The sequence below is a fragment of the Danio aesculapii genome, chromosome 22, assembly GCF_903798145.1.
Source record: "Danio aesculapii chromosome 22, fDanAes4.1, whole genome shotgun sequence".
In the NCBI taxonomy this organism is placed as follows: domain Eukaryota; kingdom Metazoa; phylum Chordata; class Actinopteri; order Cypriniformes; family Danionidae; genus Danio; species Danio aesculapii.
This window is the reverse complement of record NC_079456.1, coordinates 642,250-666,440: the sequence shown is the minus strand read 5'-3', so window position 1 is coordinate 666,440 and position 24,191 is coordinate 642,250. Positions and strand designations below refer to the sequence as shown.

At 38.0% G+C, this 24,191-nt stretch overlaps 1 protein-coding gene across 1 annotated transcript; it reads right to left on the bottom strand.

Annotated features, from left to right (window-relative positions):
* Nucleotides 1-1,648: 1,648 nt before the first annotated feature.
* Nucleotides 1,649-24,096, bottom strand: nuak2 (NUAK family, SNF1-like kinase, 2). The gene is made up of 6 exons (XM_056447701.1): nucleotides 23,878-24,096; nucleotides 13,462-13,582; nucleotides 12,520-12,671; nucleotides 7,153-7,218; nucleotides 5,495-5,747; nucleotides 1,649-3,446 (listed from the first exon to the last, which is right to left on the bottom strand). The coding sequence occupies exons 1-6, from the start codon at nucleotides 24,034-24,036 to the stop codon at nucleotides 2,458-2,460; spliced, it is 1,740 nt and encodes a 579-aa protein (XP_056303676.1). The 5' UTR covers nucleotides 24,037-24,096; the 3' UTR covers nucleotides 1,649-2,457.
* Between the last annotated feature and the right edge of the window lie 95 nt (nucleotides 24,097-24,191).

Sequence of the window (24,191 nt, the reverse complement as noted above, 5' to 3'; positions counted from 1 at the left end):
ATACCAGGAAGAACAACTGTTTTGGCGTTTCCCCGCGGTCGTTTCAATTGTGTCATCAAATTCTGCGCTCCTATTGGTTCTTGGATTGACGCTCATCACAGCTGTTGTCACACTGCAGGAAAGTGCCTGAAATCTTCTGACACTGCCAGAACTTCATCGGAGGGAAAATCTGATCGCGACGGGCATTAAGCGACTGTCAGTGAACATGTCAAACCCACGATCAAAGATCAGATTTTAGCCCAGGATTTCAGGATTTCCCAAATGTGTGTCAGATGACAAAATCATGGCTGAAGTCTCACAGTGTGAGCAGGGCTTTAGATTGAGCTTTAGAACTGAGACTCCGTGCAAACACAACACGCATCAGTATTCAGCATCTACATTTAATCATGTGAGAGCTTTAATGTGTATTCGTTAGATTATAAACCTCACCGTTGTGCTGGAGTGCAGTGAGTGCACTATTCTGAGCTTCTGAATAGCTGTAATTACATTTCTGTCCTGTTTCGTCTGGTGCAAACATCTAAAATGTTTATTACTGCATATCCCATCACGTAGTGTGTTGTTAGGACACGGAGTTACATTGTGACCCGCTCACCTAACATTTATGCTCGTAATATTTATATTATTTGCGAATTAATAACCTCATGTGGAACTCTGAATCTGCGTCTCATTTCAGAGTCTGCTACTGTCCACAGGAGGTCGCATTTCAGAGACGCATGCTTAGAGAGCCTTCATGACTGACTGAATGAAATACACTGTTTTACACCATTTGGCAACCCAGGCTGCTGAAATGTAATGGGCTAAACTGGCAGTGGGTGGGTTTAAGAGATTCCGGCACATAACGCACATGTTCAAAGCAGAATATCTGACTTCAGCATTGTTTTCCAGATTCAATTCAATTCCCCTTTATTTGTATAGCGCTTTTACAATGTAGATTGTGTCAAAGCAGCTTCACATGAAAGATCACAGTAAATAGGAACAGTGTAGTTCAGTTTTCAGTGTTTAAATTCAGTTGAGCTCAGTTCAGTGCGGTTTAATAATCACTACTGAGAGTCCAAATACTGATAAACAAGAATGTTCACTCAGCATGTTTCTGAAATATCTGCTGACATATTATGGTGTATTTATGCTTTAGAAGAGTTAAAAACTTACATACAGCACCTTTAATTATGCTGCTGTCCCTTTAAAAAACAAATGCACAGATGATATGCTTTACTGATACTATTTGTACGACCAAGTTATGGAGTATTTTAAGGGGAAAAACTCGTAGAGATGTCATGGCAAGGAGATTGTCACACCGATAAATGAACGCAATTAACAAATCGAAAGTGAAAGTAAGATGCGGCGAGGTGATGTTAGTGTAGTAGTGTATTGCATGCGGTCCGATTCAAAGTTGATTTGTACCATGGGCATAGTATTTTAGATTTATTATTGTTTATTTTCGTCCGGGTCTTGTAAGAAATTGACCCTCTATAAATATTTTCAGTTCATCTTTCTTTGTTGACGAACCTGTCAGTGCATCATTTTTGTCATTTGAAATTGATTTTCATTTCGTTTTTGTCTAGTTTCCATCAGTGAAATGTTGTTGACGAGTAATATTGAATGTTAACTGAATGAGCACTGACAACACACAATAACATAACAATTCCACTTCATTTTGTGCTGCTTTATTGGTCCGCTGATTCAGGGCAGATAAATCAGGCACTTTGGCAAAAACAAAAACATGCAGAAACTCAAATATGACACCAAACACACAGAAAAGCACCTCATTACCTCCAAGACATGCCATGAATCCCAGAGAACACTGTATAAACTCCAGGGGATTCACACAACCTTTGACACTGAAATACCATTCGTCCCTTTCTGAGCTATCCCCACACCCTCGAAAACAAAAAAGTAAACCACCATTACTCAACATGATTTGGAGGAGTTTGATCTTATTCTGTAGACCTCGGTGTGCTCTACAGCAGTTTAAACACTCTTATCTGAAAGAGTTCTTATCATGGAAAACAAAAGTCTGCACTGTTAAGTCATAACAGACTATTATGTCCGCGTATTGTAAAGTCAGAGATCGATCTTCAGAAGCACTTTCAGACAATCGTTAAATGTTTGCATTGGGAGAACGTTTAGTTGTAGACGGCAACTTTAAAACAAACAGAAGATCACAATGGGTGAACGTGAGATTCATCTTTGGTACTTTCTTATTTTAGTAGCCAACACCATTAAGAGTCCATTAAAACCACAGACATTTCAAAGCATAACAGTCGCCATCATTCGACAGCTGACCAGATAAAAACCACGAGAGTCGGCACAAAAACGCCACCAAAGAGTCCGCTAAACAGGGCTTCCTGTTTCCTGTCAGAACCCACTTCCTGTCGGGTCTGAAATCTTGCCAGCGCTCATCTGCCATTCCTTTGACTTGTTTCCTGGAGATCCCGCACTTCATAGTCTCTCTGCATCTCAGGTTGCGATTGCTCCCAAAGCTTTCTTGTAAGTCTGCGTGACGTTTTCACAGTCGGTGATTGAAAAAATGCTATCGGACACTCCTGCTCGGTAGGCGATCTCCATCTCCCAGTGTCCCTGAGTCCTGTCCTCCTTCAGGTCCAGGAGATTGTCTGCTGAAACACATCCTCGCATCCTCTGTTTTCCTGACGGTCGCCCCATTGGTGCAACTGGGATCTCCCGCTCGGGTAAATCCAGTCTGTCGAAGGACTCAGAGGAGAGGATGCTGTCTTCGCTAACCGCTCCACTAGGTCGAGGTCGGTTCACCACCGCAGGCAAACACGGTGCAAGCTGATCCAGCGAGCCGAATTCCTGCAGACCGCCGGAAAACTTGCTGTGGCGTTTGAGGATTCCTTTGCGGTGCGGAACAGGCGATGGATTCTCAAGGGTTTGACCAGAGTTCTGTGGGGAGAGGGAATAACAGCCGGACTCGCTTTCCGAAGGTTTCTTTAGGATGCCTTTCGGAGGTGGAGGAAGGACAGCGGCCACTAATGCATTAGGGCTCTTCTCCTCTAAGGGCATGAGTTGGGGTTCGGGTGGCGCCTTCAGTTTTAGGCTTCCCCTCTTCTTCAGGATGCCTTTAGCGGGCCGAGGAGCCTCCTGCATGCTCTGCGAGATGTTGTTTTCTTTGCGAGACCTGCGTAAGGAGCGCTGCCTCTGCACTGGCTCTCCTGTCCGCAGTAGGCAGCGCATCTTAGAGCCGCTCTCCAGCAGGGGGCGAGAGCTGCGCCGCAGCCAGTCCGCGATGCGGGTCGGTCCAGTCGTTCCACTGGTTTGGCTCGCTACAGCTGCTGGTCCTGGAGCCGGATGTGCAGTTGCAGGATCACTCTGAGCCAGTAGAGGGAGCTCAAAGCCCCAGTTGACCCACCAGTGGCCGGCAATGTCCTCCAAAGTCGCTCTGCGCTCCGGGTTCACCATTAACATCCAGCGGATCAAACCACACGCATCTGTAGGGGGAGCAAAGAAAGTTCGCATTTTTAAAGAGTTTTTTTAGGTATTTTTGTCTGTATTTAGACATTTAGATATGATCACAGCAAGCACAGTTGGAGAGAAAGTGGCGACCAAATTGGAAGGGCCCGCAAGTCGGGATTTGCTAAATGATGGCATATTAGTACTGATTTAACCTACAACAGCTCTCAGTGGATGAGCAGTCCTGCTCCTCGGGCTTTCAACCTACTCTAATCTAAGTTCATCCAAAATGAAAAATGTTATAACCCTTAGTGTTGTTTAAAGAACTTCATAACCAAGTATACTTCACTACCAAGGTCCTAAAGAAAAAATCTACACAGTACCAGGTTTTCTTAAGTACCAGTAAACACCTTGAAAACCTTAATCATCATATGATCAATCCCCTGAGAGCTTCGTTCATCTTCAGACACAAGTCAACATATTTTAGATAGCTCCTTCATCCTCCATAGAGAGCAAGGGTCCGAGATGCTCACAGTTCAGGAAACACCAGAAACAGTCAAAACATTCTTGTTGTCATTCTTGAGTATCTTCATTGGTTCAGCTGTAATCATACCAAGCTCCATGAGCAATTTTGAGTGCCAGGAAAACAGTAAATGATCTCTGTTTGCCTCTATCTTCAGCTTCAGGTCAGAGTGGCCATTAACTCTGGACAGTATGGTGTTTAGGTGTTGCGATGCTGACTCTAATGGGAATATGTTGTACTGACTGTAGTAAAAGCACACCCTGATGACCTGTTGTGGAAGAGAAGACGTATGCAAACTATATAATATATCTTTTGTCATACAGATGTGTGGTTGGAGCTTGGTATTATAACAGCTGAACACTGAAGACACTTGTTTTGTGGATGTTTTGGTCTTTTCTAGACTTTTTAATCCTTTAAATGCATGTTAACCAACTAATCAAGATTTCCAGTATGCCTAGAAACATCCAGTCAGAAGTAAAATCTCCCCCAGAGACACCTCTTGCCTACAATGAGGTGATTTGTGGTCAATTTCAGCCTGTTGGCAGTGCTCCACAGGTGTGTCCAGCACTGTGGCAGCGTGTCAAAGCTTTATGTAACTGTGCAAACATCAGATGGAGCACACACGAAGAGTCTCCTGCAGGACACAGTGAACCCTGATCCTGGAGACACACCAACTGTACACACTCTCACACTCTTCCTGATAAAACACTCCTCTTTCAGCTCACCAGCATGCCAATAAGACCCAATAGGCCAGATGAGCGAAACAAAACACAAGCTGTACTGTTGGTCTGCCTCCAGGAACAAGGTTGAGAAAAATAGCAAGATTGGCCAACTGTCCTGACTTTAATAATTGATCAACAATGCTAGAATCCCTCCTCGTTCAACATTAAAGGGGCAGTTCACACAAAAAAATTCACATTTCAGGACTTCTGCTCTCTATAGAGGATCCTGAGGGAAGAATATCTTTATTTCTGTTCTGAAGATGAACCGAGGGCTCAAGATTGGGGGTGTTGTGAATTTCTCTATCTGGCTCCCGGCACCAAAACTGTTGTGAAATTCTAAGACGAGCCAAAAACCAGGGAGAACTTTCGGGTATCTTCAAAGCAGAATCCTTTAATAAGAAGAACTCGGCGTGGCTGTGGCGTCATCGAAAGAACTCTTGACTAGTACAGCAGACACTCAGTTTACAGACATTTTTACAGACATTGATACACGTAGGTGGGGACAGTCTAAAACAGGCATGGGCAAACTCGATCCTGGAGGGCCGGTGTCCCTGCAGAGTTTTGCTCCAACACTAATCAAACACACCTGAACACCCTAATTAGTGTCTTCAAGATCACTAGAAAGCTACAAGCAGGTGTGTTTGATTAGGGTTGGTGCAAAACTATGCAGGGACACCAGCCCTCGAGGATCGAGTTTGCCCATCCCTGGTCTAACACAAAGCATGCAAATGAAGTGGTGTTGTCAGCAGGGTAAATTGCCTTTCCAGGCCCAATCTCATCAGCATACAAGTACCCAATCACGATACATTTTAGCAAAATGGCGTAACTGCTAAATGCTGACCTGATGGTTTGGAGGGTTTCTTGTAGCTCCCACTGCTGATCTGCTGCACCAGTATGCGGTGGTCGTGTCCGTCGAATGGCATGGCTCCGTGCAGCAGTGTGTAGAGCAGGACCCCCAGAGACCAGCTGTCCACCTCGGGCCCCCTGTACGGACGGCCGTTCACGATCTCCGGAGACGCGTACAGGGGACTCCCGCAGTACGTCTGCAGCAGTTTATCACCGCGGTACAAGTTGGACAGGCCGAAGTCTGCGATCTGGAACACACATGGTGCTTTCCGTCACTTTCAGCGTGCACACATTGTAAACTAAACATGTTTTAGTCTTGATTTTAGAGCAATTATCTACAAATTCTATAGACAAGCTAAATATATTGTCTTGTTTTCAGAAATTATTCAAAATCAAGTGAGTTTTTGGGGCGGCACAGTGACTCAGTGGTTAGCACTGTGGCCTCACAGCAAGAAGGTCGCTGGTTTGAGTCCCGGCTAGGTCAGTTGGTGTTTCTGTGTGGAGTTTGCATGTTCTCCCCGTGTTGGCGTGGGTTTCCTCCGGGTTTTTGGTTTCCCCCACAGTCCAAACACATGCACTATAGGGGAATTGATGAACTAAAATGGCCGGAATAGTAGGCAGTTCATTCCGTTGTGGTGACCCAATACAAATAAGGCACTAAGCTGAAGGAAAATAATAAATTAAATAATGAAGTGAGTTTTTTTTCTTAAAACAAGCTAAATAATCTGCCAATATGTACATATCCACACTTCATTACATAAGATACTATCTGTTGTAGTATTCTGTAGTATAGCTGAGTGTAATGTAGTATGGTATAGTACAGTATTCGAAGGAAAAAATTTAATGGTTTGCCCCAACACTGCATTACAGTCATTCATTCGCATAAGTGTATTTTACTCACAACATATAAAACAAACACCAATGCATCAGACTTTTCATTTCATCTAAACTGTTTAAGCTCGTCTTAAATATATATATTGAAATAGTTCATTATCATTACTTAATTAGTCACAATTTATTATTAAAGCAAAAGAATGACATTTCCAAGCACTTCTGAGCACACTAAAAACACTAGAATAGAATTCAGGCATTCACAGGGTTTTAGATTGTACGTTTGTTTCTTGGCCTCATCTTTAACTCTATCAGGGTAAACAGAAGTAGACGATGCTCTAAATCAACCGTGAACGATTCCCGAAAACAACTGAGACTTAATATTCTCATTATAAAGTCCTGTTTATGCAGCAGAAAGAAACCAGGAGCTCGTTTACATCTGGCATTGTGATGCATTTCATTAATCCAATCACAAGGAGACCGTGAATACAGCTGTAAATGAGCTGTTTTCAGCCTGTCCAGTTCCTCTGTGTAATCAGCACTTGTTGTGTGTATTGCCTCTTCTTGTTGAATCACTGAATGCCTCCTCAATTTGGACAAGTGTATGCTGAATGACATCCACCTCCAGAGATGGACGCAAAACATTCAATGCTACCTGTGTGTTGATGTTATTGAGGAAGTGATGAATTACGAGAGATGTATGACAAGAGAAACGCATCTGAACCGTTATAATACTGGATGGAAACAACGCACTGCAAATCAGAGCATAGTTTGACAGCAGATAGTTCACAAATATAAAACTCAATCACTAATGTAACTCACTTTTATATTGCCGTTGCAGTCCAGCAAGATGTTCTCCAGCTTCAGGTCACGATGGACGATCCCGTTCTGTTAGAGATAAACGAGAAAGACGATTGTTTTAAAAATAAAAACGGCACTTCATTTTTAGAAGAAAACTAAATTAGACATTCACAGATATTCAATATATTATGATAATGAACATGCAGAATATTGATATCGTGGGCTCTTGTGAACAGTTATTTAATATTGAAGCTTTTATTGAAGAATATTGAGATTGTATTCGCAGTGTTGTCTCGATTAGTTAATTATCTTAATATTTCAAACATTCACAGTTTCGCATGTTAATCTAGACATATTAGTTGAAGTTTCTCTGAATATTTCTAGAGATATATCATTAGAAAACTATAGTCTGAACATGTATTAAATATGAAAACGAAAGATAATGTTGATTGCTGTAGCGAAGTAATGCTTTAGGACTCCTTTTTGTATCCTTTTCGCAAATTATTAATAAATAACTGTTGCTCTGTAATATCTATCATCAATCAGTCACCAGATATGGAAACTAGAAATACGCTTACACTTTTAAATGATGGAGTTTATCATGATTGCTTTATATTTAGACTAATATAATAGTTTAAAAATGTAACTAAATGATCCCACAGGCTGCAGAGTGACAGTAAATGTGCTTTAATCTATTACTCTTCCTACATAACAAAACAAAGTGGTCAAATATTTATTCAGAAGTCTTAGAACCTTCGTATGATATATAGTATGTCATGATCAGATGAGGATTTAATTGCAAAAGAGCGATGTTCATGTAAGTGTCCTGGGTTAGAGGTTAAAGTGCAGTTGCTGCCTCTCATGGAAATGACTGCAGATTCAGGCTGTAATAATAAAGCCAATGAAAATTTGGAAATTGGTATCAAATCAGCCAATTTGCAAATAAATAAAATCAGAATCAGTGCATCAGTCATTGAAAGATCTTGTCCAGACTCTAAAGTTTCCCTAATACACAAACAGTCCAATCAGCCTGAGAGTATCGCAGACTTTCACTGTCCTAGAACCTTCAAATCTACAATGTACATCACCTTTCTGTTATCAGCTCTTACATTTGATTCTAGATTTCATTATGCATTTGTAATTCCACAACACACACTTTAACCCTAAACGGTTCCTTTAACCCTAGTTACGCTTCCTTCCTTTCAGTCTGTTTTTCGGATGAAATACACAGTAATGGAGTACTCGTAATTTAACACATTTAATCCCAACATCTGTTTTCTTGCTATTTGAGAATATACAGTTTACTTCCTTAGTAACACACCTCTGTAACACACACACACACACACACACTCCTCAGAGCTCCTGGGAGATCACATTAGATGAGCTTTTATATTGGTCACAATAGTGAAAAACAGCAGAGTCAGAGCTGCGCTGGAACTCAATTGTTGACTATTTTAATACTAACGCAGCCCTGATGTGGACTTGCGCATCGCAACTCTCACTCTATATAACTCAACTTGTTCATTCATTCATTCTCCTTCGGCTTAGTCCCTTATTCATCAGGGGTCACCACAGCAGAATGAACTGCCAACTATTCCAGCATATGTTTTACACAGCAGATGTCCTTTCAGCTGCAACCTAGTACTGGGAAACACCCATACACCCTCATTCACACACACTCGTACACTACGGCCAGTTTAGTTGATCAATTCCCCTATAGCGCATGTGTTTGGACTGTGGGGGAAACCAGAGCACCCGGAGGAAACCCACGCCAACTTAACTTGCATTGAAATGATACACATTTGCTGAAAACATGTCACATTTCACCTCATTCTGACCTCTAAATCACCTTGATACGTGTTTGCATTGGCTTTGTGTGTAATCTACTATTTCTAAAGGAGCTGTTGACATGGAACTGAAGCAGATTTTGGTAAAAACTCAAACAATACAAACATAAATATAAAGCAAAATAAAATAAATCTGAAAGATGAGTTGTGTGTAATAAGAATAGAATGACAGGAGAAAGAGCTGAAACACTCAAATGTGTTTAACACTATATAGGAAAGACTTTATTTGGTGCTGTCCACTTAAAGAAGCCTCTCATATGGACTTAATTCTGTATTCTCTATTGGATTCGGGTCAGGTGATTGGCTGGGCCATTCTACAGCTTTATTTTCTTTCTCTGAAAGCATCTGAGAGTCTCCTCGACTGTGTTTTGGATCATTGTCCTGCTGAAATGTCCACCCCGGGTTCATCTTCATCCTCCTGCTAATGTAGATGTTGGACTGAAGCAGCTGATGTTTATTTACACTGAGGAAGAGCAAAGGATTGCTCAAGAACCACTGAGAGATTTCAGCTGCTGTCCTTTACTGCCCAAATACCCCTCCCTTTCTTCATGTGTTCAATACTTTTTCCATTTTATTACACAGAACTTCATTGGTAAACTAATTAGTTTTGTTTTCTTTGCCTATATGGATTTCTTTGGTTGTTACCAACATCTGGGGAAAATTTCAAGTCAACAGCACCTTAAAAATATGTTTTCTGAGAAAAATGGAGACGTGTTCAATACTCGCTTCAATTAAAATGTCCCCGCTGTGCATATAAATATATATATTAGTCAGAATTATTGGCCATCCTGTATATTTTACTCCAATTTCTGTGTAATGGAGAGCAGATTTCTTCAACACATTTCGTAACATAATAGTTTTAATAACTCATCTCTAATAACAGATTTCTTCAATATTTAGTCAATATTAGACTAGATATTCTTCAAGACACTAGTATTCAGCTTAAAGTGACATTTAAAGGCTTCACTAGGGTAATTAGGGTAAAGTTAGGGTAATTAGGCAAGTCATTGCAGTGCTTCACACACATAGACTTTACTTGGGCAGGCGGCCCAGGTATATTAACGGACGCTCAAGTGTTTTTTTTCCTACCAATACCATCATATTTTTACAGTTTTTGTGATTTTTTTTTTTTTTTTTTTTTTTTTTTTTAATTTTTATTTTAATTTGTTTTATATCCGCCCCAGATAACCAAACATCTGCATGTGTGGAAAATCTTCTCTCACCTCATTTCGTACTGCTGTATGTGCGCGAGAACTGCCAACAACACTTGCTCAGACAGTCCCCTGTTCTCTGCAGAGACCCACAGAGATGCCCCTTTCTGAGGCTTAATAATGCGTTTCTAAATCTCCTAAAATGTCCCGGAGTCGACTTTTGCTTTCACTTTCAAAAGTTGTGTTTTTGCATTACTCTTATTAAAGACTACTTTCCGCTTGGAGACTGCGAGATTGAGAGAGGTAAATAATAGACTCTTCAATCTAAACAATTCAAAAAAACTTTACTGTACACTTGGAGAGGAGGAAATGACATCTAAACTGGCTGCAAAATATATGGACCGCATTAGAAATGGTGGAGAAACTCATTTGCCTTATGTAAATAATCCACTCTATAATTATTAATTTATAAATGTCAATAAATATCCATTTTAGAGATAATGTCTGTTTTTATTCATTTGCAGAGTGTAAATGGCTCCTGAATGGCATAAAAATGAGAGAAATAGTGGATTTATTTTTTATTTCAAAAGCTTTTTTTAAAGTTGAGTCCACTGAACAGCAACAGTGTATGATAGTGTCTTAATTAATAAAAGTATGGTTAAAAATCACATTATTATTGTTCACATGTAGTTAACCATTTCAGTGCCGTGGGTAAAGGATGTGCTTCAATCCGGCTACCACCACAAGTATATTTCAAACATGTGGGAAGCACTGCATTGTAGAACAGTGGTTTATTCTGGAGACAATCCAACACTAATATTGCTGAAGGAGCTAATAATATTGACCTTAAAATGACTTTAAAACTATTAATAACTGCTTTTATTCTAGCTGAAATAAAACAAAGGATGAATAATTCTGATAATTCCTGAAAGACTTCGACTCTATATATATTTGTTTTGTATATTTGTTTAAGTATCTATGTTTGTGTTCTGTATGTGTGTGTGTGTGTGTGTGTGTGTGTGTGTGTGTGTACTGACACCGTTGAGCTGTTAGAACTCTTTCTGTCTCTATCAGAGCATCATTATCCGCCACTGAGGCTCAGTTGTGTGTGTGTGCGCGTTTGCGTGCGCGTCTGAAGCTCAAGCGTGTCTCTGTGTGTGTTCAGGCATGCGGAGGCTGATGTGTGTGTTATGCAATCTCTCTCTGTCTGGCCCTCCTCAGAACACAAAGGGCTTCTGGGAGATTCTGCAGAGCATGAGAAACGTTCACATGACGTCCTGCTGATGCTCAGTGCAGATCTCTCTGAAGATGAGGAGCAACACACACACACACACACACACACTGTCTGTAGCTCTACAGAAATAACACACGTTAAACACCACACAGAAGGCTAACCCTTAATATACTAGTGTATGATGGATTGTAGGGCGTCATGGTGGCTCCGTGAGTAGCACAATCGCCTCACAGCAAGAAGGTCGCAGGTTCGAGTCTCAGCTGGGTCAGTTGGTGTTTCTGTGTGGAGTTTGCATGTTCTCCCCGTGTTGGTGTGGGTTTCCTCCGGGTGCTCCGGTTTCCCCCACAGTCCAAACACATGCGCTATAGGGGAATTGATCAACTAAATTGGCCGTAGTGTATGAGTGTGTGTGTATGGGTGTTTCCCAGTACTGGGTTGCAGCTGGAAGGGTATCCGCGGTGTTAAACATATGCTGGAATAGTTGGCAGTTCATTCTGCTGTGGTGACCCCTGATGAATAAAGGGAGTAAGTCAAAGGAGAATGAATGAATGAATCTTAGAGTTTAGTGTTCGAGTGACTGAAGATATTGTAATATATTATGCCAACACCTCCACCTTTACCTTTGATAACCTTTGAAGGAAGGTGACACAGTGGAAAACCTTTAATATACTAGTGTATGATGGATTGTAAAGATGTGTGTTTCAATATTTTTCATTTTACCATAGTAAAGTTTGCCCTTTTGTTATGACTTTTGTAATTTGTATTATATTTTAAGTCAGTTTTACTCATTTTTGTGGTTTAATTAAAACTAAACTGAATACAGAGACATTACCGACGACACTGGGTTTGGACTTTTGGTGTTTAGGTTGTTTTTTAACTAGTCTATATAGTTTATAGTCAAGTTTATTTCAGGTTTTGTTTTATATTAGTTTAAAAAAAATACAAAAATTTCCCCTTTATATATATATATATATATATTTAGTTTATAGATCAATTAGTCTATATAGATTTGAGTGAGCTTTATTATTTAGGTGATTTTGTTCTTTAATTTTAAAATTAAATATGAAAATGAGACAAGAAATTAAATGTGTGTGTGTGTGTGTGTGTGTGTGTGTGTGTGTGTGTGTGTGTGTGTGTGTGTGTGTGTGTGTCTGACCCTGTGGCAGTAGTGTACAGCAGAGACGATCTGTCTGAAGAAGTGTCTGGCCTGCGTCTCTGCCAGCGGCTGAGAGTCACAGATGTAGTCGAATAGATCTCCTCTGCTGGCCAACTCCATCACTATCACGATCTTATCCTTGTTCTCGAACACTGAACACACACACATGTTGGTTTTAGTGATTTGTGAGGACTCTCTACTGGTCTAATGTGTTTTATACAGTAAAAATGCTTCTTATATGGCCCTCCCACTAAACCAACCCTTACAACACACACACACACACACACAAACACACACACAAACACACACTCACACAGACACACCTGTGGCAGATTCTGAAAGTTTGTTAATTGTTATGTCCTCATAAACCACCTCAATGAAAACACCTAGCTCATACCCATTTCTGTCCTCGTAAACCACATAAACAAGCACACACACATATGCACACAGAGACAGACACACACTCACATATACACAGATATGCACAAACACACATAGACAGGCACACACGTGCATACGCGCACTCACAGAGACACTGACACACACACACAGATACATACATGCACACTCACACAGACACGGAAACACACACATCTTTAAACCAAGTCTGCTTGAGTGTGTGTGTTTGCGAGCACAGATATGAGTGTGTGTGTGTGAGTGTTTGCAATCGCAGATGTGAGTGTGTGTGTGTGTGTGTGTGTGTGTCAGAGAGTGTTTGCGATCGCAGATGTGTGTGAGTGTGTGTGTGTGTGTGTGTGTGTGTGTGTTTGCGAGTACAGATATGAGTGTGTGTGTGTGTGTCTGAATGTTTGCGATCGCAGATGTGTGTGTGCGTGTGGGTGTGTGTGTGTGTGTTTGCGAGTACAGATATGAGTGTGTGTGTGTGTGTCTGAATGTTTGCGATCGCAGATGTGTGTGTGTGTGTGTGTGTGTGTGTGTCACCTTCATAAATGCTGATGATGTGCGGGTGGCTGAGAGACGACATGATCTCGATCTCCCGCCGGATGTGTGTGAGCTCCTGCTCATCTCTGATCTTCTCCTTACGGATTGATTTAATGGCCACCTGATGGACAAAACACACACACACACACACACACACACACACACACACTAAATGATCTATTGATTAGCATTTTAATTAATAATGATCAGCTACTGTATTCATTCAGTTGACTAAATCCAGCAATAGCCAATGATAGTCTTCAGAGGATTTAAAATGCAGCTTATTTTATACTCTATCATATAATGTGTATTTAATAATAGTTTAATACTTATTCAACAAACCTTCTTCAATGATTTCTTTCCTAATAATATAATTATTTTATATTAGCAGCATGTATTCAATATTATATGTAGTAATTTATTAATAATATAGTCACTATTATTTATTACATTATTAATCGCAGTAAAGAAAAATGATTTTTAAATAAAAACAAGAAAAAATGTTTTAAAATAAGGAAAATATAAAGATTTACTGGGAAAAAACATGTGATTTTTGGTGGTGTGTGTGTAATATTTCATATTTTATATGTGTGTGCGTGTGTGTTAATATTAAATTAATAATTCAGATATTGCCTTGGAAATTAGTCATTTTATTAGTTGCATTAGTATCTGCCTCTGTACTCTTATAGATGTAAATTATAAATATTTCCTTAACAGTATTGTTGAGTTTGTAAACCTTTACTACACATGATTAATTGACATCTGAAATAGAATTAAAATTTCAATATTTATCTAACTTTTACATAATTATATTTGAAATTAATCGGATCGATATTTGAGTAGAAATTCTCAATGTAATCAATAGCGGAGGAATAGAGCTGTGAATCATTCATCTTACATCATCCTCCCCTAATGAAAGTGATATCTTCACACAAATCATTTACGCATAAATAACACTTCCTGCTGACTGTAAGAGTACCGTCATCGACTGACAGATAACAATCATGACACTATTATTATCCCGCACAGCAGGGATGCTGCACAATAGATATTAATAACAGAAGAGGATATACAGGAAACTCAGTGCCTATTAAGACCCTTTCCATACTTAAGACCTCATCACCAGATTCCATCACATGTGAGACATTATAGCTTATATTATATTATATTTACTCTATTCTGACGGTCATTTTACCTGACTGCCTCTATGAAAGCTTCAGAAAGCAATAATTAGACTATAGGGCTGAACGATATATATCGTTTGAGCATTAATATCGCAGTGTGTGTATCCGCAATAGTCACATTGCAGAATTAGATTATTTATTAAATATTAAAACATAAAGATATTATTATTTAATCCTATATAAAATGATGACCGTGTTATTTTATGTTTGGCTGTTCAACTTCTGTACCTAAATACTGTTAGACTCTCTAGAAAACCAAAAAGAACTGTTTACCTAGCTGTTATCTGTGCTCTGCTGTGTTTACGTATGCTCGTAATTCAGTATGGTTTATGCAGAGGCACTGCCAATCGATATGACTGATCTAATCTTTCCAAATAGATATACTCAGTTCATCTGATGAAATCAGATTTATATCGCAGAAAAACTAAATGTGGCAGCTTCAGATTTTTACAATATTGTGAAGACTTAAATGAGTTAAATAACGTCCGTTTGTCAGCGTCATTGGTGTAGTGTTTAGTGCCTCACGGCGACCCGAGTTCGATTCCCGCCTCGCAGTCCTATGCCGATCCTTTCCCCTCTCTCTGCTCCCCACACTTTCCTGTCAATACTCTCTACTGTCCTGTCCATTAAAGGTGAAAACCCCGAGAAAAATAACGTCCATTTAAAACAACTCCGCACAATCATCTGTAAAGATACACTGATTCCACATGTTAGGATGTTAGAAACCAGAAGAACAATTAGGTTAAAATTAGAGGCAACAATTGCACTTACATCCTGATCCACACAAAGATTCAACATACATTAGCAGACGCTGATCTAGACTGAATCATTTAAACACATGACGTAAACATCTACTATTGTAAAACTATGACGTGTAAAACATGCCTGCACCTCATCTAAAACAGCAGCGTCACTGCAAGATTTCAGAGGGATTTAAACTATTTGGGCAGCAGAAGTTTAAGACAGATTAATTGTGTTTATTTAAATATACAATGAAGACTAGACTGTGTTATTCAACATATAATTACTGCGTTTCTGAATCTCCATACTGTTAAACTCTACTAAATATACTATAAATATACCATAACGCCCTGTTTATTTCATCTTTATTTTATTTAGTATATTTTACACAGATGCACTCGCCTACAAAATCATCTTATTAATGTATAATTAATTTGAAAGGATTATGAATTTTTCCAGATATTTACACCAGTCATCTTGAGAAATTACGTTCACATCGAACTATATATTACAGAAAAGCTAAATATCGCAATATCAAGCTCTAGTGTGTGTGAGTGTGTGTCTGTGTGTGTGTGTGTGTGTGTGTGTGGTTTACTATATACCCATGTTCTGTACCTGTGGTGGACAGAAATGTGTATACTGACAGTGGTGTGATCTAGGCATTTTATCACTGAGGTGGTTTATGAGGACATGTCTTGTGTCCTTGTAATTTAAAATGCTTTGAAATCATAGTAATTGGGGTCTTTTGTCATTCAGAATTGTCCACAGGTTTGCAGTGAGGTCTTATTTTAGGGGTAGTGTCATATAATAAGTGTTTTTACAGTATACAATCTAATACGCCTATGGTACAAACCACTAAAACCAACCTGTGTGTGCGTGTGTGTGTGTGTTTGTCCATCTGCTGGCCCCGGTGACCCGTAGAGACGCGTCTGACGCTCTCAAACCCCCTGAGGAATGTCAAATACGCCTGACGACGCACAGATTACACACACACACACACACACAAAAGACACAAAGACAACAAACACAAGCCTTCAAATGCAAACGCCTGTTCACTGACGTCAGAACAGCACAACACCTCCACAATCAACACTGCTCCCTCAAAAATATACATATACACGTGCACACACACATATACACATGCACGCACACACACACACACCTGGGCAGTGATAGATTATATGTAATCTGGATTAAGTAATCAGATTCTAAAAATCTTAAAAGTACTTGTAATTAGAATAAACAACTTTTTAAATACTTGTAATCAGATTACAGTTACTTTTTTATGGATTACATACATACATATATATATATATATATATATATATATATATATATATATATATATATATATATATATATATATATATATATATATATATATATATATATATATATATATATATATATATATATATATATATATATATATATATATATACATATATACCTTCATTATTGTTAGTGTTTGTGATGTTTCTGCAGTTTGCTGTTTTTTATTAATCATTTAATCTGCACTTCTAGTGTTTTTAGATGAAATATTTGATGTTGCAGTATTATTGCTGTCAATTTTGTATCAGTGTTACTCTCAGCAAACACTTATCAGCGAGGTATATTAGTATGAGTATTGTGAAGTACTAACTGTTCATCACTGCACTTTACACAAGCTGTTGAGGCTCTTGTTGATGATAAACAATGAAGAGATTTTCTATCTGTCAAAATAGCACAACATTACCCTTCTTCAATATGTGACAAAACTAGTGCAAAAGTAATCTAAATGTAATCTACAAAAGTAATCTACAAAAGACCACAAAAGTAATCTAAATGTAACCTAAAAGTAATCTACAAAAGCTATCTAAAAGCAAACTACAAAAGAGCACAAGTAATCTATATGTAATCTACAAAGGAGCACAAAAGTAATCTATATGTAATGTAATCTAAATGTAATCTACAGAAGAGCACAAATGTAATGTAAAAGAAATCTACAAAAGAGCACAAAAGTAATCTAAATGTAATGTAATCTAAATGTAATCTACAGAAGAGCACAAAAGTAATCTATATGTAATCTACAAAAAAGCACAAAAGTAATCTAAATGTAATGTAATCTAAATGTAATCTACAGAAGAGCACAAAAGTAATCTATATGTAATCTACAAAAAAGCACAAAAGTAATCTAAATGTAATGTAATCTAAATGTAATCTACAGAAGAGCACTAATGTAATGTAAAAGTAGTCTACAAAATAACACAAAAGTAATGTATATGTAATTTAAAAGTTGTCTCTAAGTAAACTACGAAAGAACACAAATGTACTCTAAGTGTAATATAAAAAAGTAATCCAAAAGTACTCAGATTACATCACCATAACTAAAAATTATATTACTGACTTCACACTTAGTTTAATTTGAAATCAGCAACTGATTATAAGTAATCCACCCAGCACACATACACACACACACACACACACACACACACAAGCTCAGGAATCTCACACCCGTTCAGGCTCATCACCAGCAGAGCAAACGTTAAAGCAGAACGCCTTCAGCCTTTCAGAGCTACAAAAACAACCGACATTCCAGTGCCTTAAAGCCAAAACACTGACCTGAAGAACCTGAAAAATCACTCCTGAATTACAATACACACACACACACACACAGACCAGAGGACACTTCCCAGAAAACACCAAAGTGACTCTGTTTACAAGAGTTCACAATGAAAATCACTCTAAATTCATAAAACTAGAAGATATTTATTTTAAATAACAGCGAAGTATTGTTTCTAAACATGAGATCTCCAAAATAACACAAACAGAACCAAGATTATTCCATAAACACTACAGAAACTTGATTTGTTCTTCAATATAAACCTAAATAAAGCAAAACAAGGAAATACTTGCTAAAAACAATACAGGAACATTATTTCATATCATCAAAAGATTTTCAATATAACCCTGACCAGACAAAAACAAGACATTAATACCATAAATACCCCTTAATTAACCAAACTAAGAAGATTCTTCCTAAAAGACAACAAAGAAATATCTCTAAATAACAAAAAAAAACTGAGAATACTTGCTAAAAACAAAGAAGCTTAATTTCGAAATTAAAAAAATAATCAAAATAATAATAAATGAAAAAGATTCTTCTTAAAAATACCCAAAGAAACTCTACTTTTGCTGTTGCACTTTGATATTCAAAATAACCCTAAAGATAATGAGGAAAAAAACACATGGTAACATGACAGAAACCAAACAGTGTTAAAAATATTTTAAATATATGTATATTTATATTTTTGCCCCACAAGATTAAACAATCTCCAAAAGAACCTTAACTATAAAATCTTCATGGCAAAACAATTCAGCGTAATACAAATTTAATAAATACAATAAAAAGCATTTATCCAAGTGGAATCACATCAGATTGTTTATATATATGTATATATATATATATATATGATAAAAACATTAAAACCTTTTTCTGGCAAAACCTTACCAAATAATTGAACATTAATAATTCTACAGATAAACGTTTTACATTTGACACAGTATGAGGATTTCCAAGAGACCAAATCAAACTGGTTTCTTTAAAACAGCACATCATTTTATGCCATATGATGGAATATTTTACAATATTTCTTCAACACATTTCTAATCATAATAGTGTTAATAACTCATCTCTAATAACTGAGGTCTTTTCTCTTCACCATGATGACAGTAAATAATATTAGACTAGATATTTTACTAGCATTCAGCTTAAAGTCACATTTAAAGGCTTCACTAGGGTAATTAGGGTAAAGTTAGGGTAATTAGGCAAGTCATTGTATAACAGTGGTTTATTCTGGAGACAATCCAACACTAATATTGCTGAAGGAGCTAATAATATTGACCTTAATATGGCTTTAAAACTAATAAAAACTGCTTTTATTCTAGTTGAAATAAAACAAATAAGACTTTCTCCAGAAGAAATAATATTAGAGGAAATACTGTGAGAAATTCCTCAATCTGTTCAACATCATCTGGGAAATATCTGAAAATGGAATAAAAATATGAGAGTAGAGATTAATTGAATATTGAGATTGATATTGCTGCTGTGAAAGTGTGAATCAGCTGCATGAGTAAGAGCTCGGAGTAAACAGTGAGTGTGTCTGTGCTGTGAGTTATAAACAGCTCATCAGACTGCTGTTATCAGCGGAAGAGGAAATATGGAGGATATAAAAATAAAGGATATTTCCCTCTGATACTGAGAGAGACGACAGCACGAGGAAAACCCCTAAGAGAAACACACAATCACTGACTATAGAGAACTGAAAACACACACTTCACTATGTGTGTCACTCAAATACTGCAGAAACACAACCATGAGGAGAAACCTCCCTGCGTCTCCACAATAACAGCATTAATGACATGACCGTATTAATAGCAGTATTAATAACAGCATTAATGACTATTAATAACAACATAACCAATAATAATGGTATTAATGACATTTAAAGCAGCATTCAGCATTAATAACAGCATTAATAACAGCATTAATATCATCTAAAGCTGCACTAATGACAGCATTACGCCACAACAACATCCGTCTGTTAGTCAATATTTCTGTGTTTCTGAATCACAACTGAGATTCTGCAAATATGACATCACTTCCTGCCAGATACGATTACAATGCACACTGATTTCACACACAGACACACGCAATACACACACACAGATCTCTGTCCTTAACATACATTATATGTAGAACAAAACACACACACACACACACACATTCCACCTCGCACTTGCATGCACAAAAGCGCACACAAAATCTCACACACACACAAAAACTCGACCTCACACTCTTACGCACACACACAAACACACACAAAACACACTCAGTTACACAAATACAGTCACACACACACACACATATGTCTATGATGTCTAAGTGTTGATCAGTTGTGTGTTTACAGTTATGGAACACTGAAGATGATCAGCTCGACTCATTTATTCCAGTAATAACATGTTTTATTCTATCATAAATTCTTCCAAATATCAAACAAATACATCATGTAGAGCAGTTATAATCAGATCTGCTCTGATTATGAGTGTGTGTTCTTCAGCAAACACTGATTGTGTAACTCTCCTGATGGTGAAACATGGCTGTCGTCTACAAGGAGAAAACACGTCTGCACATGACATCTATTTACTTTCATGCAGAATTAATCCTCTGAAACACAACATTTAGACTTCAGATTTACTGTAAATGTTAAACTAGAAGCACATTTCACCCACACAACTACACACACACACACACACACACACACTCACAAACACACTCGTTTATTATCATTTTGACTGTCAGAAGTAATGACATGGAGGAGTGGTCATGAAGCTGGTGTGTGTCGTGTGTGTGTGTGTGTGTGTGTGTGTGTGTGTGTGTGTGTGTGTGTGTGTGTGTGTGTGAGTGCGTGCCATGCTGATCAAAGCCATTGTTTCTGTGGGGCGAGAGACAATAGAGGTATGCGTGAGAGAGAGAGAGAGAGAGAGAGAGTGTGTGTGTGTGTGTGTGTGTGTGAGAGAATGAGCCGCTGGCGGGAGAATCTAGATATAGAGGAGGGCGGATCCTCAGAACAGGTTTAGTGTTTACACACACTTGCACAACACACACACACACTCACAGAACACACACAAACACACTCCCATACAAAAACACACAGGCATACATACATAAAACACTCACACACACATTCATGGTTACGAAATACACACACTTTCTCACGTTCACCAATAATCACTAAAACACACTCTCACACACACATGGATACACTCCCACATTCACACTCTGTTTTACACCTTTCAACACATTAACACATTCTCTCTCACTCACACACACACTAACACACTAAAAACACACACGTGGATACATTCATATACACACACTCTCTCACACAAACACACACAGACAGTTTAAAACATTAACACACTCTCTTACACACACAGACACTAAACACACACACACACACACACACACATTGAGAAGTAGTGATGTTTAGTCTGATCTAACGATGAGTGTCTCTCTCTCACTCACTCACACTCACACACACACACACACACACACACACACACACACACACACACACACTGATAAACGTTCACAGTGTGATCATAAAATGCTGAAACCTTGCAGGAACAATGTAAAGCTCAGACGAGTGAGGAAAGGAGCTTTCATTTACACATAATGCTCCACCAACCCTTCAGAACTGTGTGCTGCGGTGTGTGTTATCCTCTGATAATGTTCAGATAAACACTATTCAGATCCGCTCAGTAGAGAACGGTAAAAACAATAGTAAATAAGATTGATCGATACACTGAAAGAACTATTCACAGCTGATTCCTTGGATTTACTCTTCTTTTTTAAGTTAAGTGATTGTAAACGATTGATTTGTGTTGAATTTAAACAAACAAATGAAGTTGAAGATTATTAAAGTTAATTTATTTGTTTAAATTCAACACAAATCAATCGTTTTCAACAGTTTAGCAGACATTTCTGTCAGTGTACTTCAGAATATTGCAGGACTAATGTGTAAATGTTTGATTTGAGAAGAACTGCAGTATTATTAAAGTAAACTGTTGATTAAGCGTAACTGAATATAATGTCTCTTCAGTTCAACAGACATGTCAAAGTGACTGAAACAGCACTTATTGTGTACTTAATAACACACACACACTGATCAAACTACACTTTAATAAATGCTGGGATGTTGTAACTTCACATTGGGTCAAATATGGGCAAATTGGGTTTAAAAGGGTCATTTCAATTGAAATAATGTGTTCTGGTCCATATTTGACCAAACATTGGTTCACAACAAAACATGTTTAGAGCAGAAGCTTGTGATTTAATCAAAGAATAAAGACTTCAGGTCACAATTAATGAGTATTTTAATGAAACTGAGACACTTAAATAGATTTTCATTCTAGTTTCATACAGGTGTTGCAAATAACCCAAGGTCAAATATGAACCAAACCAACCGTTGGGTTTAAATGGGTCATTTAAATTTAATTAACATGTTCTGGTCCATATTTGACCAAACATTGGTTTACAACAAAACATTTTAGAATAAAAACAAGTGGTTTAAGACAAAGACTAAAGACTTCAGGTGACAATTAATGAATATTTCGATCAAACTGAGACACTTAAATAGTGTTTTATTGTGATCATGTTTGCAATACGTGTTGTAAAACTCAATGTTTGCTCAATTATGAACCAAACTAACCATTGGGTTTATTCATTCATTCATTTTCCTTCGGCTTAGTCCCTTTATTTATTAGGAGTCACCACAGCGAAATGAACCGCCAATTATTCCAGCATATGTTTTACCCAGTAAACACCCATACACACACACTCATACACTACGGCCAATTTAGTTAATCAATTCCCCTATAGCGCATGTGTTTGGACTGTGGGGGAAACCGGAGCACCCGTACGAAACCCACACCAACAGGGGGAGAACATGCAAACTCGAACCAGAGACCTTCTTGCTGTGAGGCCACAGTGCTAACCACTGAGCCACTGTGCCACCCCACCATTGGGTTTAAAAGTGTGATTTAAATTTGACTGAAATTTTGAATCCAATGGATACAAGAACTTTTATAGACTTTAAATAACGGTTACAACAACCCAGCATTTTATAGAGGTTAAACAGGATGAATAACTTAATATTGTCAAATCTGTAAAAACAAGTCAAAGAATAAAGAATTCACATGACAATTAATGAGTATTTTGAAGATGACTGAGACACCTAAATAGTATTTCCATTCTAGTTTAATATAAGTGTTGTAAATAACCCAATGTTTGGTCAAATGTGGACAAAAACAACCGTTGGGTTTAAAAGTGTCATTTAAATTTAACTGAAATTTTTGAATCCAACGGTTGACAGCAACCGACCATTTTATACAATGTAAATCAGATGAATACTGTCAAATCTGTAATAACTAGTGGTTTAATAAAAAGAATAAAGATTTTACATGACAATTAATAAGTATTTTGAAAACACGTTAGTAATATTTTAATTTGTTCTTTGAAATGTGACGAGAAATATAAACGATCGTTACTGACGTTTTAGTCTTCAGGAAATCACGGAAAAATTGATTGATAGTTATTTTTTTTACTCAAATAACGTTTAATATAAACCATGAAACATATCGCGATGTGTGTGTGTGTGTGTGTGTGTGTGTGTGTATTAAGGTAAAGTTGATTTTATATTCACACATTCGTTCAGTGATAACTTGTGACATCCTCCTTATATTGTTTACCATCGTACTTTGAATACACACACATGTAAGTATGACTCGAAGCACTATCTGACTGAACAGTGTGATTAGCTGCTAATATGATTTTCAATTTGCAAATAATATTTTTGTGAAATTAGATTATTAAGGAGAGAGTCCGACTGTAAAACTAACTTCACCTCAATGTTGTGTAGGCTATGTAACGTTATTGTTTACTTCTCACCGCTGTGCCGGACCGGTCCATGGCCTTCTTGACCCGCCCATAGGTGCCCTTTCCGAGGGTCTCCAGGAAATCGTAGCGGTGTTTGAGGTTGTGTTTGTGGTGGTGTCTCTTCACCGCCTGCCGTTTTACCGGCGCCTCCAGGGCACCGACACTCTCCATGAGCCGCTACCGTCCCGAACACACCGGCGCGCAGCAGCATCTGAGAGACTTGTACAGTGGGGGCGTGGCGCTGACCGTAAGTGCCCGCCCCTCCACTTATTGTGCATCTACAGGTGGGCGTGTCTCTGACTTTTTTTTGTCTCTGACTTAATATT